The sequence below is a fragment of the Electrona antarctica genome (assembly GCF_951216825.1).
Source record: "Electrona antarctica genome assembly, chromosome: 5".
NCBI classification, from domain to species: Eukaryota; Metazoa; Chordata; class Actinopteri; order Myctophiformes; family Myctophidae; genus Electrona; species Electrona antarctica.
Window position 1 is genome coordinate 48,782,477 of NC_136810.1, and position 20,521 is coordinate 48,802,997.

At 43.4% G+C, this 20,521-nt stretch overlaps 3 protein-coding genes across 4 annotated transcripts; 2 read left to right on the forward strand and 1 right to left on the reverse strand.

Annotated features, from left to right (window-relative positions):
• Positions 1 to 1,296: 1,296 nt before the first annotated feature.
• Positions 1,297 to 20,221, forward strand: cyb5r2 (cytochrome b5 reductase 2; the record flags this gene model as incomplete). 2 transcript variants are annotated; one of them, XM_079501837.1, is made up of 10 exons in its annotated part: positions 1,297 to 1,320; positions 10,585 to 10,650; positions 12,990 to 13,124; positions 13,703 to 13,775; positions 14,498 to 14,604; positions 16,320 to 16,449; positions 17,134 to 17,217; positions 18,338 to 18,423; positions 19,038 to 19,137; positions 20,049 to 20,221. In XM_079501837.1, exons 2-10 carry the CDS (start codon positions 10,636 to 10,638, stop codon positions 20,219 to 20,221), a joined length of 903 nt encoding a protein of 300 aa, XP_079357963.1. In that variant the 5' UTR covers positions 1,297 to 1,320; positions 10,585 to 10,635. The 2 variants fall into 2 exon arrangements, with proteins under 2 accessions (XP_079357963.1, XP_079357962.1); XM_079501836.1 differs by lacking the exon at positions 1,297 to 1,320 and having other exon boundaries at positions 10,527 to 10,650.
• On the reverse strand, positions 3,192 to 4,235 carry LOC306924019 (E3 ubiquitin-protein ligase RNF115-like; the record flags this gene model as incomplete). Its single annotated transcript, XM_079502362.1, has 1 exon — positions 3,192 to 4,235. One exon carries the CDS (start codon positions 4,233 to 4,235, stop codon positions 3,192 to 3,194), a length of 1,044 nt encoding a protein of 347 aa, XP_079358488.1.
• Positions 6,024 to 7,781, forward strand: LOC306923382 (sodium/hydrogen exchanger 9B2-like; the record flags this gene model as incomplete). Its single annotated transcript, XM_079501440.1, has 1 exon — positions 6,024 to 7,781. The coding sequence occupies one exon, from the start codon at positions 6,024 to 6,026 to the stop codon at positions 7,779 to 7,781; it is 1,758 nt and encodes a 585-aa protein (XP_079357566.1).
• Positions 20,222 to 20,521: the final 300 nt, after the last annotated feature.

The window sequence follows — 20,521 nt, forward strand, 5'->3', positions numbered from 1 at the left end:
ATTTGGACTTAGACTGTTTTCCGTCTGTGGTACTCATTATTGAAACGGACATCAACGTGGACTGCTGAGCGGTCGGCCAACAGGAGTGGACCGCCGCCGCGATGGCGCGGTGAGTAAATCAAAAAAGTATAAAGATTTGGAAAAAATGAGTGAAAGTTAACTACTGCCAGTGTGCAAAAATGTCTTTTGAGTTGTTTGTGTGTGCAAGATTACCTCCAGACACACAGACCCTCATTGCCACTCTGAGGAAAACAAATAACTACATTTTAGTTATTTCTTATCTGTTGTCCTGCAAACATTACCGATAATATGAAACCTATAAGGCTAGTAGACAGCAGAGAGTGGAGTAGAGGGGGATAAAACCTGTTAATAACAGCTTCCCTTGCAGTCGGTATTTGGAGGCCAGTCAAGTGGAACCTCTTAACCCATTTTGACCTGAGATCAGATTCAAAAAATGTCTTCTACATCCTGACAGTTTTCTGAAAAAGCTATGTTTCTATGTCAGTCGTTCTTCGATTTTTCAAAAATAGCAGCCCTACAAGCTCGTAGCGCGCCACTCGGTGGCGCGCTATGAGCTTGTAGGTCTGCTATTTTTCAACAGCTAAAGCATAACATAATGCCCAAAATGGGTTAAACTCTCCCCAAAACAAATAAAAAACAAAGTGTGGCAATGGATTGGGGGGTACCGAGAACCGCATACAACATAATCCTGACCACATAGCTGACCTAGGTTAAAATCAGACCTGAGATTAGCCCTTCCATTGCCCTATGAAAATGAAGCAGAAATACAGACTAACACAATAAGCCATAGAAACACTGATTCTGTTCATATAGAGAGGTGTGACATCATCAGTGGGTAGAGTGGATCATGTAATTCATACAATCATATAATTGTGAGCTTCAGTTCTTGACCGTTTCCCATGTCCCTCTACCATATTGCCGAATTTGGTGGAAAGCGACAGCAAAGAACTGCCAGAACTGCAAAAAGTGGCGGAAGAAGAAAAGATTGTAGAAATACAATAGGGGCCTTTTTCCCTTCGGGCTTTCCCTCTAAATAGGGGAGAAAATCATCTGGGGACTATACCTACTCTATGGGGACTATACCTACTCTATGGGGACCCCTTTTTGCGGGCCATGGAGAAAGGGTTGACAACCCCTGTGGTAGGGGGGTGGGCCTAGTACATGATGGACAGACAATATGACTCTTGAGAGCTTTGATCCCTTTGATGTTGACGCAGCTGAGCCACCAGTGACTTTGTTACAGTTGGAGGAGCACCACAAGGGTCTGACTGGCTCAGCCAGTTACACTAGCTTCCGCAGGTGTGTCACGAGGATCTGTGTTTGAATCCAACTGTCATGTTTCACATGTCTTCCCTTCTCTGTATTGATATCCTCGGTTTCCTGTCTCTCCAAACTATATCTAATAAAAAAGGTAAACATTGCCCCAAATAATAAAAGTAAAGGTTGCTCCAGGTTAAGGTTTTGCTGTTGAATATCCCTGACGTCTTTTTGTATTCTCTGGTTTCCTCGGAAAAAGTAAGGCAGCTTCCAATTTCTGAGGTGCTGCGTTAGCTGCGAGGTCCTCAGTCTGGACTGAGAATCACCGTCTTGGAAATTTCATGAAACACAATCTCAGCTCTTGAAGTTCCTGCCAGGGTGAGGTCGAGTACGACTGGCTTTGTTAGTCTGTCTGTCTGTGCTCAAACAATGAGCATGGTTGCTACGGTCACCCAGTTCACCCGGGTGTGATTTCATTACGTCAGGCATTACGTCAGCTGATCAGGCTATATAAGACCTTACACCACTCAGTTCACACGGTTGTGATTTTTTTTTACATACCCAACTTTGTTTATGCACATTAACCAGACACTGCACAAAGATAAATTAAACCCATAGTAAATAAAACTGAGAAAAATAATAATGCTGATCCCTTATACAGTAGGATATGCATACAAATCACACTAGTGTGAAGTGAGGGGCCCCTGGTAATGTTTGTTTAGTGCCCTAAACAAACATTAAAAGTCCATAGACTTGGCTGCTATATGACGTAATTTCGAAAGCCAGACATTGGAGACTCTAGCGCCTCTCAAAAATAGACAAAACAAGAGAACATAACTATACCCCACATGAACCAATTACAGTAAAGACAATATACCGGTACTATACAATATTGTCAATTGAGAGTAATATAATATAGCTCTCGCCAGTCGCCTCCAAGTTGGCCTAGGGCACTCTGACTTTGTTGAACTTGAGAATCAGTGTGGTGAAGTCACTTGAGTAGGAGATGGTGGACTGGACAACACTGCTTGGACATGGACCCTTACTCTAGGTGCTGCCACACTATCTAAAGAGCTGCGCACGTCTCAAGCTGTGCGCAGCTTATTTTCCGAGTTTTTAGACAGCTGGTGGATGGAAAAGAAGCTCCACCTCCGCGGAAGACTTGCGCGACGGCCAGATTCCCGAATCGCTCTACTCCGCGCAAGTCTTCCGCGGAGGTGGAGCTTAATTTCCATCCACCAGCTGTCTAAAAACTCGGAAAATAAGCTGCGCACAGTTTAAGACGTGCGCAGCTTAAGACCGTTTTGCGCTTAGGTGTGGAAACACTGACAGAGTGGTCTGTCTGTAGATGGAGAGTGAAGCAGTTCCTGGGCAGGTGTAGTATCAAGCCAATCTGATGGGGGTTGGGGGCTTAACAGATTCCAGCCCTGTTCCCTTATGCGACAGTTAACATGGACGCATTGCGCTTCAATGTAGTTGTTTTTTAGCTTTGCCGTTGCTTCGTCCAGCCTCATGGGCATGGTGCAGCGTCACCGGTAGTTGCTCGCCCTAAAACCGTTTTACATTTTTATGGTCTAATACTTTCACTTCAAAGGCGAAATACCTCTTGAGGTTATTGATGATCATGACCTTCTTTCCGGTCATGATGTCAGTACCACGTAGCAAGCGTAATGCCCAGTGTCTGTTGGGGGGTCTGCAGGACATTGGTCCGGTGGTCCCCCCTATACCTCCAGCACACCATGTGACTGGATGCCATCGTCTGTGAATCCCTGGATGTGACCATTGCCGACCTTTTTTAGGTAGAGGTATAACATTTTCTTTTGTGTGTAGTATCATCCTAAAAAATACCTGATTAGTAGCATGGTACGAACGTCTTTTTTTTGGTGTCCAACCCAACTATTGCTAACGTTTGTTTATGGATGAGGTTTCTGTCCGTTGTCGTTGCCTTCTCCATTTATACCCTTCCTACACACAGGACATGTGTCATGCATCTCCAGCCAGGGCACTATACAGTCCGAGTGGAAGTAGTGATTACAAGGCATGTGTCTGACCGCCTCGCCAACTTTGAAGTCCTCTTTGCAGACTGAACACTCCATATTGCAGTCTACTTGTTCCTGAGATATGTTGACTGTTGGGAGAGTGGAAATCCTTTCCTTCTCCGCTGGAGGAGGCCCGGTGTTCTCGAACCGATCTAACAACATTGTTAGGATGGCGTCCAAACCTCCCTGTCCAAACACGTAGTCCCCTACGTTGGAGTGCAACAGCGGCGTCCACATGAAGTTTGAAGAACCAGTGACTCCTGGGTTGTTGGCCCAGTCATGCTGAGGAGCAGAACCAGCAATATAACCAATCACGGCGGAAATTAACTGTTGCATGGTCATCTCCACGGATCCTGGGTGGCTCCCCGCGGGCGGTTCTCTGCCCCCTGGCAGTCTGGTGCTGCTGAGAGGTGGGTTAGGGCCATTAGGGCCAATGATTCCAGAGGCAAACAGTAAAGGTAAGATATTATTTTGTATGCTCCCCTCCAAGTTCGCTTGCGGACGATTTTCCGCAGAGGCTTCTCCGGCGCGACCGCCTGGCGGTCTGCTGCTGCTGCTGAGGGACAGAGAACCGACGACTTGCGCAGGGTTTGGAAGGATCCCGACAGGACGGATCTGTTGTTCTGCAGAGGGATCTCCACCGCCTGGCCGCCTGCCGCCGAGGGGCATGATGTGAAAACCAGCATGGACTGGCTGACCGAGACCAGCAAAGATCTGCTGAAACATCCCGATCACATCTGCGGCCTGTGGAATGGGTAGTACAGGTACGGTGTCATCTGCCCTGTTGGGGACTTCTTCCAGGAGATTGGAGTTATCTGGTACTTCCTCAATGAAGCCTGAATCACACGTAGGACATATATATTCCGGGAGCTTGGGGTTCACTTCTCCGTTACAGCAGTGACAGAAGTAGTGATGCATGGGAACAGCTCTAGCCTCAGCAACGCCAAGGGCAAATGACACCAAAGATCTAATCAGTGAAAGATCTTTCAGTGCGATGGTGGTACGAACAAAGTGTTGCTTTCTCGACAAAAGCAAAAAGGATCCTCTCAAAATCTATTCCCCCAACAAATATGCACAAAGGAAGAACAAAAAAGTGACATGATGCTGGTACTTATATAGGCGTATACGCTGGGCGTGACGTCATCATGCTGTAGTGGTTCTCTTTTTCGTGTCTTCTTTTTCGTGTCAAGGACATTGATATTATCAGTCACTGCCTTTAGTCCCAAAAACGGCACAGCTTGTTCTGGTAATTGGTAGACTTATTGCACTCTTGCTTGCTCACAATCCAAAGTAAAACTGTACCAAATAAAGCGTAAATAATGGAATATAAAGCATACAAACATTATACAACATGAACGTAATGCATACAACATGAACGTAAAGCATAAGAAAACAAAACACACCTCGCTGGATGCACTTAAACAAATGGGAATGAGGGGAATCCATGGCCGGCAAACAGAACGTACAACTGAAACAAAATCAATACATCAATCAACATATAAAGAAGACACATAATAAGTAACATAAATATTCACATTTAGAATAGCATACACAAGTACCTTGTTCCGTCCCGCACACGCTCAAACGTGTTGGAGTGGTTAGCACCGCTCAAACATCACATCCAGTGTGAAGTGAACGGTGCCTTTGATGAGTTAATTTCATTACTTGCGCGAGCAGAGCTACGGCTACGTACTGTATGTCGGTGACTGCCTTGGTCAATCAGGGATTGTGTTTGTGTATTGTATTGTTGGTGGCGTCACTCTGCCAATCCGAGCAGGGAATGTGCATTTTTGGTGGCGTCGCTCGGCCAATCAGAGCGCAAGTTGGCAGCTTGCTGCGTTTGTCGGTGGCCCCCTCGGCCAATTGGATTGGCTCCGTATGTTGGTGGCGTCGCTCAGATATTGGCTGATCGGGGATTGGCTGATGACGTAACTATATATGTTTATGTAAAAACAGTGGTTCCGAGGGACAACACTGACTATTATGTGGATGATGTAACCAATTTGTGTTTCAAACTTATATATAGGAAATATTTAGAACTATATAGAAATATTTAGAACAGTGGTGAGAGAAGTTGCGTGCTCTGCTCGCGCACAAGTAGGCCATGGCCAACTTGTGTGCAAAGCGTGAGTTGGTAGCTCAACAGAGTGCATTTCTAGTTAGGGTCTGTATCTGAAACATAAGGGTACATATAAGGTCTGTATATGATGATGGTGTATGATGATGATGATGATGCATTGACCCACATGACGTCACATGGGGCGGGGTTATAAATAATAGACACCCCAACACACGGTGAATCCGACCAATATGCCCATATATAGGCATAGATGGAGATCCGGTTTTCCAGAACCGCATTTCCGACTTATACTGGAAATGGGCTACAAAAAAACCCCATATATATATATATATATATATATATATATATACAAACATTGGCTTGTGATTGGCTGATCACCCCATAGCGATGATTTGATTGGCTGAGCAAAATACCTATTGAAGATAAAAGTGAGGTCGTGTCACGGATATATGAATAAAACTTGTGAGTGTGATGATATTTATTTCTTACAGGGTGATGTATCAATAGGGGCTTGTGGCCCAGAAGAACCTTTTGTACAACACTGATGGAACAGCCCCATAGATGGCCAACCACACCCCTTTAGTGGGTTTTCTGTGTTAGAAGAAAGAGGACCAGAGGACCATTCCATGGAGGACACCCAGACCAAACCAGCTACACCTGAAGCAAGTCCTGCACCAAGTCCTCCACCCAGTCCAGTGTCCCCCAGTCCCGCTCCCACCCCGGCAGGGGAAGGAGCCACCACGACTGCTGCTAGTGCTAACCATGCAGATCACCTGAATGTGAACCAGATCCAGGTGGTCCGTCGCTGCTCCACTCAAAATGTCACTGAGGAGACTACCTACTTCCTTCCTCGCGATGCTGCCGTGGCGGATGCAGGCACCGACACAGAACCACCAGGGGTCTGCTGTCCGCTGCTCCGCAAGTTCTGCCCATGTCCACCGAGAGGCCTCTTTGCCTCCCTTGTTACCAAAGTTCTTTTGGCCGCTGTGCTGTTTGGAGTGGTGTGGTCCATCACAGGGAAGGAGTGTCTCCCGGGAGGCAACTTGTTTGGCATCACGACGGTGTTCATCTGTGCGGTCGCCGGAGGCAAACTGATGGGCCTCGTACGTCTGCCTAAACTTCCACCCTTTCCCCCTCTTCTCGGAATGCTGCTGACGGGCTTCCTGCTGAGGAATGTCCCCGTGGTAACGGAGGCTGTGTATATCGACTCCCAATGGTCCGCCTCCCTGAGGAACATCGCCCTGGCTGTCATTCTGACCAGAGCCGGCCTGGGGTTGGATCCCTCAGCTCTGAAGAAGTTAAAGGGTGTCTGCGTACGTTTGGCAATGGGTCCCTGCTTGATAGAGGCCGCCAGCGTAGCCGTGGTTTCCCGTTTCCTCATGGGCCTGCCCTGGGTGTGGGGCTTCATCCTGGGGTTTGTGCTCGGTGCCGTGTCTCCGGCCGTGGTGGTTAACTCCATGCTGATGCTTCAGAAGGACGGCTATGGTTTGGAGCAAGGCATTCCCACCCTCCTCATGGCGGCAGCCAGCCTCGATGACATCCTTGCCATCACTGGTTTCACCACGTGCATGGGCATGGCCTTTGCCACCGGCAGCACATGGTACAACCTGCTGCGAGGCGTCCTGGAGGTAGCTGGGGGCCTGGTTGCTGGGATTCTCCTTGGCTTTCTTATCCAGTATTTCCCTAGTCGTGACCAAAAACACTTGGTGATGAAGCGTTCCTTCTTGATGCTGGGCCTGTCTGTATTTGCAGTGTTTGGAAGTAACCAAGCAGGGTTTCCCGGTTCTGGAGGCCTCTGCACCTTAGTGTTGGCTTTCCTGGCTGGCCTGGGCTGGGGAAAAGACAAGGAACCTGTGGAGGAAGTTGTGGGGATGGCCTGGGATGTGTTCCAGCCACTACTATTTGGCCTGATAGGAGCAGAGATCACAATCTCACAGCTGGAGGGAAACACAGTTGGTCTGGGCATAGCTTCTCTGCTTATTGCCCTGACGGTTCGAGTTTTCTTCACATTTGTCTGTGTGCTGTTTGCGGGATTCAACTTCAAGGAGAAGGTGTTCATTTCCCTGGCATGGCTGCCCAAGGCCACTGTACAGGCGGCTATTGGCTCTACAGCATTGGACATGGCCAGGACTAATAATGATGAGATATCGCAGAAGTATGGCATGGATGTGCTGACTGTGGCGGTCCTAGCCATCCTACTCACAGCCCCCGTAGGAGCCCTCCTCATAGGCCTTTCTGGACCTTACTTGCTGCAGAAACCAAAGAGCCCATTCTGGGGTGAGCCAGTCAAAGTCAAACACAATTTATCAACCTTTTTCTTAGGGACTGCAGCAGAAGCTGAAGGTGACAGTGAGACTCCCATAACCTCTGAAAGTACCCTCTGACGGGAAAGGAACTGGTCGGAATAACCTGTTCCTTCCACTCGCTACGTCCGCACGGGGAAACTCTCCCCTGTCAGGTGAAAAGAAGCTGCTTGGACTTCTCATGCATAGAAGGAAGCATGATGTCAGTCCGCTGCCCACCCAGGTTGGCAGAGGAAGTGTAGCGTCCAGGATTACATATTAGATAATTGACACGGTGAAAAAATGGGTTGCAAAATCGTGGGATAAAAATACAAAAAAAATCACACCCGTGTGAAGTGAGGGGCGATGTAATTGTGATGTAAAACAAACGGTGCCAACACAAACATTAAACGCCATTAACAATAAAGAGACAATATGACGTAATGAGGTACATTATGACGTAAATTTTCCCTTCATTGTCAATGGCGTTTACAAAACAAACATTGAACTAAAGACAAACATTAAACCTGTGTATAGGAGGGGCTAGTGCCCATCAAAAATAAAACCCTCTGACAGTAATACCATTCTATCACAATCTCTGTAAAGCGCCTTGGATTAAGGTGCTATAAAAATTATATATACAATATCTACCAAATAAAGTAGGTGTTTGTTATTGTGTTTATGCAAACAAACATTTTCCCCCCCTTCGAAACAGGGCCACTGTATAAGTGTTGTATTATGCAGCACGATGTGAATCTGATGTATGCAAATAGACTTGCCGGGACGGAACTAGACTCTATCATGGTGATCTTCCCCTCTGCTTTACATTCCTATGTCAGGACACCTTGTTGTGCATTATCGCTTACACACAGCAGCTATGGTTGTTTCTAGACTTTGTGTACCAAATAAATAACCTACACACACACACACACACACACACACACACACACACACACACACACACACACAGGGACGTACTGGGCCCATAATTCAGCCCGGGAAGTGGAGTTGCGGAGGCCTAGAGGGCGCTCTTCCACCTGGTCCAGTCCAGGCCCAGACCGGCCTGGACTGGACCGGCGTTCGGGAGTTGTCCCGAATTTCCCAATGGCCAGCACGTCTCTGCACACACACACAGAGAGAGAGAGAGAGACACGGTATGTACTGAAAAAGCTAATGTAATGTGCCGTGGGTTCGAGTCCCGATCCCGACAAACTTTGCTGTGTGTCTTCCCCCATCTCTCTCCCCGTTTTCTGTCAAGCTACTGTATATCTCCCAGTAAGCCACCCTCAGGGCGCGACGGTCGTGTGCACGTATCCGCCTGGGTGACGGCAGACTGCTGGCCGAGTGCTGGCGCTTTGGCATGGGGGGTCAGATCAACATATGGAATGAATTCTGTACTGGCCATATATGGAGATCTAAGGGTTTGAGGTCAGATGTAGAGTTGCTGGCCAATATTGATGACATCAGGGATCTCCATATATGGGCATTCCCATACTGTATATGGGCTTAATATTGGAGATGCATCCCTGATGATGTCACACACACAAAGGCAAAAAAGACACAAAAAGAGCCTATGTATTTTATAGATAGATGTGGTACTTCTTTGCAGGATTACATAATGCATTGTAATAATGAAGTATGTATATTCCACTTGGTTAGACGAAATTCTGAAATTTAGCCATTAGGCCTTTTGCAATAATAATAAGAATGTATGTACAATATTTAATCAAATGGTTTATTTATAAATAGATGCGTCCTTACTCCTTGCTATACACTTTTTACATGACATGGACATTATTTTTACAGCGTAGGAGACCCACGTTATGTACACTTGTACAAAATGTAATGAACTATACATGAAAGATTACTTAAAGGAGAATTCCACTCATTTTCAACATTTTACTATGGCATTAATATAGCTTAGAGCTGTTGTGTGGAAATAATAAAAAAGTCCCCCCCATTCTGTTTTTCCTAGAACTGTAATTATGAAAAAAACCATTAACATGGTGAAACACATCTTGATGACATCATCAAGATGTGTTTCACCATGTTAATGTTTTTTTCCAGACCTCCAGTTCTAGGAAACACAGAATGGGGGGGACTTTTTTATTATTTCCACACAACAGCTCTAAGCTATATTAATGACATAGTAAAATGTTGAAAATGAGTGGAATGCCCCTTTAAGACTGACGTTAAGGCCTCCTAAGAAGGCTGTCAATAATTCATTGAAGATTGACATCTACAATCTGTAAAACCAAACTATCAAAATATCATTCAAGCAGTTTATTTTATTTTATTTATCTTTTCTTTTGTATTGTTTGTATACATTGTGAACTATTGTGAATTCAGTTGTTTTAGTTGTATTGCACTTCACACAAGTGTGATTTGTAATGCAGTAAAATTAAAGGGTATTTTTACTCGAGTCGAGACCCATAAAAATGTGTCCGTGACCCACAAATAGCTCCCAACCCACTGTTTGGGAAATACTTTAAGACGTACCAACTTTTTTTCTTATTTTAACAAGGAAATATCAGAGTCTAAGTGATATTTCCTTAGTGTTAAATAGCTCTCATGATAGTAATCATGCTTGCAGAGTGAGAATGGGTGAGAAACTGAGAAAGAATACTCTCCTCCTCTCTCACAGTGGTGTGATTGTATGGCTCTATTCTCCTCCGCCCCTACACAACTATACCATGTGTAGTCATGGCGAGAGCTCTCTTTCTATTGGTGACTTGAAACTTATGTTACCTTTACCCCACAGCCATTGGTTCTGCCTGCCTTTCCCCTAGCTAGAGGCCACGCCCCCTGTGAGGCGTGTGTGTGTGACGTGTGTGAGAGAGAGAGAGAGAGAGAGAGAGATGTTCCAAAGGTCTTGAAGCAACTTCTTTTTTTGCTCTGATCTCAGGGACTGCACAGAGGACAGGACTCAGGATTGGGCCCACTTTTTGGCAAAACAATGGACCAGACTTTAGTAAGACTCATTTTATCATTTCAATATCTTGTTATTGGTTAAGACTGCAGTCCTTGAGAGTGCACCATACTGTAATTCCTCTGTGGAAACAAAATAATCTATAGATTCAGTCTTTTTATTGTATCTAGATTCTGTCACTCAGTAATATGGCTCATGTGGGTGTATTCATTCATACATGTCAGGACTTATTTGCTTGAATAGATTAGACACATGCTTGCTTGCATTATTATTTTTTCTTTTTTCCTTAATTTTTATCCCACATTTTTCACCCCTGTGTCAATTATCTAATGTGATCCTGGGCTCTACACACCCTCCGCCAACCTGGTGAGAGCAACGGACTTGAACTCATGCTTCCTTCATGCATGAGTGTCCAAGTTGCTCCTTTACACCTGACAGGGGGGAGTTTCCCTGGTTGGACGTAGCGCGTGGAAGGAACGCGTTATTCCAACCAGTTCCTTTCCCCTCCATCAGGCGCCCCGGCTGGCCAGGGGGAGGCAGTTTAGAGACCAGGATTACTGCATGTTTTTGTGAGGGTACCTACCCTAGGGGACACGGGGAGAACATGTAAACTCCACACAGAAAGGCCCTTTCGCCAAGCTTGCATTATTCTTGTTGGTGTTGCGCACAAACATCTCTATTTGCATGACTACATGGGTTACAATTTAGGCATTTAGCAGACGCTCTTAATCCAGAGCGACTTACATTAGGCAGGAACAAAAGTATGGGAATACATCAAATATATAAAATGCATTTATCAAGAAACATGCGTAAGCTAAGAACGTAACTAGAACATATCTATATAATGACACTATACATATTAACTATACATATATACTATACTATGCTATACATATGTAGGCTACTATGATGTGCTATGACTATATACAATACAATTATTGTGCTGTCTACATGACATGCTATAAGTCTGTTTCAAATGCTATCTAAGTCTAAAAAGTGCTATCTAAGGGGGTAGGATAAGTGCTATGGGCCATGATGGAGTCTGAAAAGGTGGGTCTTCAGACTACGGCGGAAGATTGGGAGGGTTAATATACAAACTAACATGTTGCCTGTATAGTAATCTATGTAATTGTGTAGTGATAAAACTACTAACCTTTTACTAGGACCTTTTACTAGGATATTATGTTATGTCAAAAGTACAAGAATATGAGGAAGAGGATTCAAATTCTGCCTCAAGTACAGCAGTCAAAAGGTTACCTAGGGTGAGTTGGTTGATGCAGAGGCCAGTAAAAACAAAACCAACCCACACTGTGCACATACAAAACGTCCTAAACAACAACAGAATGCTGAGAGCAAATGTCCATCTTTGTTTCATAAGTCATATGCAACGGTGCTCCAAAAGTGACAAAATATGCACTTACATCCAAAAGGAGAAATATTTTTTGCCATGTGACATTGATACCATAATGTAGAGCCTGACCAATGCCAGATTTCTGGGGCGATTCGATCCCGATATTTTGAGAATTCTACCACAGGTTACGACATTTTGACAATAAGACATTTTCTGATTAACTTCTAAGCAAACACATCACTAAACTAAACAGCCAACTTTTTGATAGATTAAGAATAAAATAGTAAATTGTAACATTTAACATTAATGATTCAATGTGTAGTGAGAGAAATAATTGTGAGGCATACCACTGTCTCTCTCTCCCACACCCCTCACCTCCCTCACCCCTTCACCTCCCTCACCCCTTCAGAATCAGAAGTACAAATTGCGAAACCTTAAAGTTACAAAACAACGGATGTAATTGGACCAAACATCTGCCAACGGATGGTTGGCAGATGTTTGGCAAAAGATAATAGTCTCCCCAATCGAGTCGACACCAAATGAAATATGAAACAAATATGAAATATACACATCAACTGATTTTTATTTTCCTTAAGCACTTATTAAGCCCTAATCACACTTCCAAAAATAGCCTAAGTTTAGATTGTGAACTTGTAGATAGGCTATTTTTGAATATTTGGACAAATCGAGAGACATTGTTTGCTTGATTGTTGACAGTGTTCATTTCAGTCTGACATCAGTCTGAGTTTAATACTTTTGTGTGTGTGTGTGTGTGTGTGTGTGTGTGTGTGTGTGTGTGTGTGTGTGTGTGTGTGTGTGTGTGTGTGTGTGTGTGTGTGTGTGTGTGTGCGTGCGTGCGTGCGTGCGTGCGTGCGTGCGTGCGTGCGTGCGTGCGTGCGTGCGTGCGTGCGTGCGTGCGTGCGTGCGTGCGTGCGTGCGTGCGTGCGTGCGTGCGTGCGTGCGTGCGTGCGTGCGTGCGTGCGTGCGTGCGTGCGTGCGTGCGTGCGTGCGTGCGTGTATTGTCACACAGGTAATCGTAGCTGTTTCTGTGGTAATAGTGTCAGTGCTGTGTCTCTTCCTGTGGGGAGGAGGAGAGAAGAAGAAGCTACCCGTCACACTGCAGGATCCCACAGTCAAATGTCCACTCCGTCTTATAGACAAAGAGGTATGTCCACTCTGTTTATAGACAAAGAGGTGACTGCTACACACGTTTCAATTAGGTAAGGAGGGGGGGGGGTCCATAAGGACTGTACTGTACATAAATGGTGTATTCATATAGCGCTTTACATTAGATTGTGCATTACATTTACGCATTCACACACCGATGGCGGAGGAAACCACCACCAACCTGCACATCAGGAGCAATTATTAGGGATCGAACTGGGAACCTTGCGGTTCCCATCACCGGCTAATCTACCCCTGAGACACTGCCGCCCGTACATACTTCTTTCAGAGAAGTTCTTTGTATGAGAAATACAGTAAACAAACAGGAGAATGGTGCGGCAGTGGCTCAGGGGTCGAGTGGCCGGTAGAACGGCCGGATGGGAAAACCATGTGTGGTACCCAATTCGATCCCGGGCTCCCCCAGAGTTAGTGTCGAAGTGTCCTTGAGCAAGATGCTGAACCATCAAACGATTTCAAAGCAGAAAAGTTGGGTATCTCAGAAAATGTAACTGAGCAGAGAGCGTAATGCTGATGAACAGATTGCCACTTTGTTTGTTGTCCCATGTTGTCCTTCCACAGGACATTAGCCATGATACCAAGAGGTTTCGCTTTGGCCTTCACTCTCCAGAGCATGTCCTTGGTCTGCCAGTAGGTACTGTGTGAATGCTATGAATACACTACTCTCTTCTTCTCCTCTCCTCTCACACCCTGATGTTGAACGTTCATGGCTTTCTAATTAATTGGACAGACAGACAGACAGACAGACAGACAGACAGACAGACAGACAGACAGACAGACAGACAGACAGACAGACAGACAGATAGACAACATAGCCTGCTATACATGGATAGACAGACAAACAGATCTTTATTGATCCCTGGGGAAATTGTTTGGTTTTATCATAGCAGCAACAGCAGTAAGCATGAAGCAGGATTTGTAGCCATCTGAACTTGGTCTGAACATAATGTATATTGTATCATAATACATTTTTATTTTGTAGTGACATTTTATTGTTTCCTAATTTCTGTGTATTTACTCAGGTTTCACTTTATAGCTGTGTTATTGTGAAGCAGCGTTAGTGTTTCCTGTTTTCCTTTGTTGCTGTTACCTGTATTGTCTCAGTCACCAGTCCCGTGAATTGCAAATAATACTGTTCACGTGTCCTGTTAGTTATTGCCAATACATGTTTGTGTTAATTGTCCATTGTGTTCACCTGTGTCATATGCCTTGTGTCTATTTATAGTACTCCCTTGCTTTCGTACTGCACTGCTTCACTGTCCTGAACTTTATAAATGTCCCCTCTACTACCTCTATCCACCACTGGAATATGATCCAAATATTCTGACCCCCATTTATTTTCCCTCTGCTCTGCAGGACAACATGTGTATCTGTCAGCTAAGGTGAATGGGAGTCTGGTGGTCAGAGCCTATACTCCAGTCACCAGTGATGAAGACCAAGGATACGTTGATCTCGTGGTTAAGGTATTTTTAAATATATTTTATTTTTGAACAAATACCAAAAACTTCTCATCTAAATGTTTGTAGTTCAGGTATTATAATTGTTTGCTAACTGCTAGCTATTTGTATGACAAATTATGCAGGGCTTAAATGGTTAATAATAGTGATAACATAACACATGAGGCTGATTCTACAAAATGCCTTCTAAATAAGTTCTCAAACCTTTTGTGCCAAGGACCCCTAAAATGAATGCATTAATATGCATTTGACTGTCGACCCCCCTCTGAAAATGTTTTGTGCCAAGGCCCCCCGGTAAAACGTATTAAACTATTATGTAATTATTATTCAACGCTTTCAAGATTTATTAAAAAATAAAAGAAAAAGAAAATAGCAGATGTACAAACTTGCAGCATGGCACGAAGTGACGCATTGTGAGCTTTTATATCTACTATTTTTGAGAACTACTGTTCTAAGCCAATGTTCTAAGAAAGAGTTTTCCGGAAATACAAGTTGCTATTATATATACACACTAAACTAACTAAAATCTAAAATGAAATGACACAGTTGCTTTCCCGGTTTTAATGGGTAAAATGATAGATCATAGAGACTGTACAGATACAGTATCAACATTCTGGTTTATTATCTTGTACAGCTATAAGCAGCGTTTCATATCCATGTCATAAAGTTTAACATCCATTAATTGATTTGTGATGTTTTTGTTGTAGCCACTTAAAGGTATATTCAGTGATTTCACTTAATTCAAATATAATTTTTTTATTTTTATTTTATATAATCCTCCCTACTATAGAGTGTGCTGACCATATAAGGAGTTCCTCCCTGTCCCCAGTTAACCCTGGGGGTCAAAAAACCTTAGGTTTAGTTTTTGGTTAAGTGGCCCAGCCTTCATCCAATCAGGATAGAGAGGCCAATCATGATCGGGGCGGGCCTTGGTGTGTGTGTGCTGTTGGCCTGTCGCGTGTCTCTCCCCACTGTAGTGCGTGCATGTGCACATCTTGTTACCGGGGCGGACCGGTTTCCAAATCACCCAAATCACTGAATGCTCCTTTAATCTATTGATCTTTTCTCAACTGTTGCTACAGTTTACTGCTCTCAGACCAAAGGGTCATTACACCATATCAGAGATAGATAGAACTGATACAAAAACTAAATATATAATAACTAAATAAACTGGAGTGTTAACAAACCTCTGCTCACTGTGTGAAAACTACTTGGGGGCAGTGGTGGAAAAAGTACTCACATTTGTTACTTAAGTAAAAGTATCAATACTGCAATGTAGAAATTCTCTGTTACAAGTAAAAGTCTGGAATTCAAAATGTACTTTAAAGTACCAAAAGTAAATTCATTGTTTTCATTGCAGAATGTCACATTTCAAGTTTTCAACTGAAAATAGAAGATCTACAAGCTCACAATGTGTCGCAATGCAACTATTTTGAAATACCCGAAATGTATATGGGGTTGAAGTGGTTAATGTATGTATTTGTAATAATAAAGTAATTAGTAACTTTTCAAATAATTGTAATGGAGTAAAAGTACAATATTTGCCTCTGAGATGTAGTGGAGTAGAAGTAAAAGTATTGGTTAATTGAATATACTCAAATAAAGTACAAATACCTCAAAATTGTACTTAAGTACAGTACTTACGTAAATGTACTTAGTCACTTTACACCACTGCTTGGGGGGATAACAGACTGAAATTACAATATATTCTATTTGTTCAGGTGTACTACAAGAACTGCCATCCTTCCTTTCCAGATGGAGGAAAGATGTCTCAGTACCTGAATGACATGGCTATAGGAGATACCATTGACTTTAGAGGACCCAATGGACTGCTCATGTACAATGGGAATGGTGAGAGAGAGAGAGAGAGATCTAGGCCTTGAATTAATCGTGATGAATAATAAAACATTATTTGTAAAGCACCTTTCGTGACATGAAATGCAGCTCAAAGTGCTTTACAGCACTTAAATTGAGCTGTTACTTTTTGAATGTCATTAACCTTTTATGGCCAACAGATGGCAGTGTAGTATAACATTGTAGTGGCAGAAGTGACTCAGGGCAGGGTAGAGTGGCCGGTAGAGCGGCTGGATCATGGGAACCATGGGAACCATGAGGTTCCCAGTTCGATCCCAGGCTCCCCCAGAGTTGGTGTCGAAGTGTCCTTGAGCAATACTCTGAACCCTATAGAGAGTATGCGCATGCTTAAAGTGAATGGCACATCGAGTGGCAAAGCAACAGGCAAAGTGAGTTTAACATTGTTTAATGTTGTTTAATGCAATCAGATATGACTTTTCTATGTGGATGTATGGGCTGTCAAGGCCAGAAAGTCGTTTTTTGCCACTCAGTAGGCATTCCTGCATAACTTCCTGGTTTGATGATGTCACGCGCATACCCTCTATTGCTCCCGATGTGCAGGTTGGTGCCTTGCATGGTTTCCTCCGCCATCAGTGTATGAATGTGTGTATGAATTTGGGTGAATGTAATGCACATTTTATGTAAAGCGCATTGGATAAATTGAACATTTATTTCTTTCAGGTCAATTTTCCATCCGACCTGACAAGAAGTCTGAGCCTAAGATGAAGAAGTTCAAACACATTGGCATGATCGCTGGTGGAACAGGTTAATTTACATTTATGTTCAATTTCAAATGATGGGTCACAGTCTGTAAGAGGATACATAATATCTGTGGCTGTGAGAGTGAGAGATGACAAAAGGTGTTTTATAGATTATTTAAAAAAAACATTTTCAACCATTACATCCAATGATAGTAAGTCGTTTTACCTCTACCTACTGCTAGCCTGGGCACCATTTCATTTAGGGTATATGATCCTGTCGGGAGCGGATGATATCGTTACGTCATGTTGTAGTATTGTTTTGTAGTCGACAGGCAGGAACAACGGGGCGGCAACTTCCTTTTCCTTCAAACCGATTTTTCTCAATAAAAGCTACAGGCTACGAGAGCTTTTATTGAGAAAAATCGGTTCGAAAAAAAATCCTCCGCTCCCGACCGGATCATACAGACTTTTGAAACAGAGACCAGGCTTTCCTCCGAGGTGGTGGAAAGCCTGGTGAGGCGAGGTTAACCTACTGCACACCACAGTAGATCTGGGAGGAACTTTCATGGCATACTGCTTTGTTTGCACAGAAAGTCCACTGTACCCTCCTTGTTAATGAATGTACTGTAGTGTACAGTGTACTACAATGTCAAATACAGTACAATATCATGACTTTTGTTTTTTGTCACACTATTTTAGACTTTGTCATAAAATAGGGCATTGAAAAGCATTGAAAATGTCCATACATTTTTCAAAAATAGCAGAAATAGCAGATCTGAAAGCTTGCGCTTGTAACGAAAAAATTATAAAAATATTTTAAATATACAAATAAATCACTGACACGTTTGTTATTGGTCACATCTGCCCTGCACAATTTGTGATTACGAAGCCTAAAAGGCATACAGAAATACACATAATAATATTCCATTGTTCAATGCAAAAAAAACAACCAATTACATCGTTAATCGCAATTAATTATCGCAATTTGTAATCATGACAGCCATAGAACCAATGAAAAGTATTAACAAGCACCTGTGACAAAATAACATTGGATCCATTGCCACTGGCCACACCTGCTCTTTTTTCAATTTCCTGAAAAGTATAGCTGTTTTGGACAAACACGGTTTCTGCCTGAAAGCACTGATATATCCCCTGAGAAGTACACTGTCCTTTGTCTATTCCAGGTATCACTCCCATGTTGCAGCTGATTCGTGCCATCACAGCAGACCCTTCTGACCTCACAATGTGCTCTCTCATATTCGCCAATCAGGTGTGGTACTTCACTTTCCTTTTCTTCTTCTCAGCTATAGTAATCCCGGCAGCCTTGAGTCCTAGCGTCACTATTCTGGCTCTAACATTTGGCGATGGCGAACATAGCCGATCTACAAGCTCACGATGCATCACAATGTGATGCAGTGTGAGCTTGTGGATTGGCTATTTTCGCGAAAAACAGGAGCAGGCCTAGTATAGAGTTTTGTTACAGTAAAAATACGTATATGCTGGGTTAAGTGGTTAAAATGAAACATAGCTGAATTTAGCTCAGTTCAGTTTAACGCAATGACCAATAGAGGTTACACACATGACATCATCATACCCGGGTTCCGGAAGTTATGCGGGAACGCCTACTGAGTGGCAAAAAAATACTAAAGTTCCAAACAGAAAAGTCCTATCTGATTGCATTACACGACATTAAACAACATTAAACTCACTTTGTCACTCGATTTGACACTCACTTTATGCATGCGCATACCCTGTATTGGGGCATTGAGTGAATTGTACTGTACCTTCTGCTATCATTAGTAATTACATAATTTCAGAACTTTGTCACATTTTAACTGAATAATGTGTCTTGCGGTTTCCTTACAAACTCTTTGTCTCTCTCAGACTGAGAAAGACATCCTCTTGAGAGAAGAGTTGGATGAGGTGAAGAGGAATTATCCTGATAGGTTCAACCTCTGGTTCACACTAGACAAACCTCCACAGGGTAACACACTGCTTTATAACCATACTTGAGTGCTTTATAACTGTAATTATATAAGTAGTATATTGCAATGAATTTGTACTTTAGTAATTAGAAAATGCTTTGTTAATGATTATTGTTATAAAATAGAAAATGCTTTGTTATGATTATTGTTATACAATACTACCACACAAATAATACCACTACATTAGGTGACGGAAGTACCATCGCAATACTGCTGGATGGCACTGTTGAGCAGCGTCACATCACACACACACACACACACACACACACACACACACACACACACACACACACACACACACACACACACACACACACACACACACACACACACACACACACACACACACACACACACACACACACACACACACACACACACAGGCCAGGGAGGAGGGCTTGTACAGTACAGTACAGTACAGTACAGTACAGTACAGTACAGTACAGTACAGTACAGTACAGTACAGTACAGTACAGTACAGTACAGTACAGTACAGCACCACTCAGTTCAGACGGGTCTGATCTTTTTTTTAAATAGTTCCACACAAGTGTACATTCAATCAGAATCCGCGTATACTCTCTAGACCAGCTATACAAACTGATCCCAGTCTATCCCAAGGTTAAAAGATAGATTTGATTCTAATCAGCCTGTTTAGTCATACATATCACCATCAATCATTAATCAGAAAAGTATAAAAGCCTCATGCTATGAAGAAAAGACAGCAGAACAAAGGTTAGTTCAGTCCTAAAAGATGTGTTAGAGAAAATAAGCACTGAATCATACTGTATTCTTTCACTCACATATTCACTCAGCCTGTGTATAAATAGTATTAGAATCAGTTAATCATATGAATAATGCGTTAAACTTCTTTCTCTCTATCTCGCCTGTTTTCTGTTCTCTTGACCTTTAGATTGGAGCTACAGTTCAGGGTTCGTGAACGCTGACATGATCAAAGAGCACCTCCCTCCTGCGTCCACTGATGTCCTGATGGTCCTCTGTGGTCCTCCACCCATGGTCCAATACGCCTGTCTGCCAAACCTTGACAAGCTGGGATTCAAGACAGATAACATCTTTGCATACTAGAGTATGCAAAGATGTGCAAAGATATGCAAAGGCGACTGTGGCTCAGGAGGTAGAGCAGGTCGTCCAATGATCCATGGGTCGGCGGTTCGAATCCCGGCTCCTCCTGTCTACATATCGAAGTGTCCTTGGGCAAGACACTGAACCCCAAATTGCTCCTGATGTGCTGGTTGGTACCTTGCATGGCTTCCGCCGAAATCGGTGTATGAATGTGTGTGTGAATGGGTGAATGTAATGCACAATCTATGTAAAGTGCCTTGGATAAAGGCGCTATATAAATGCACCATTTACCATTTAGTAGCG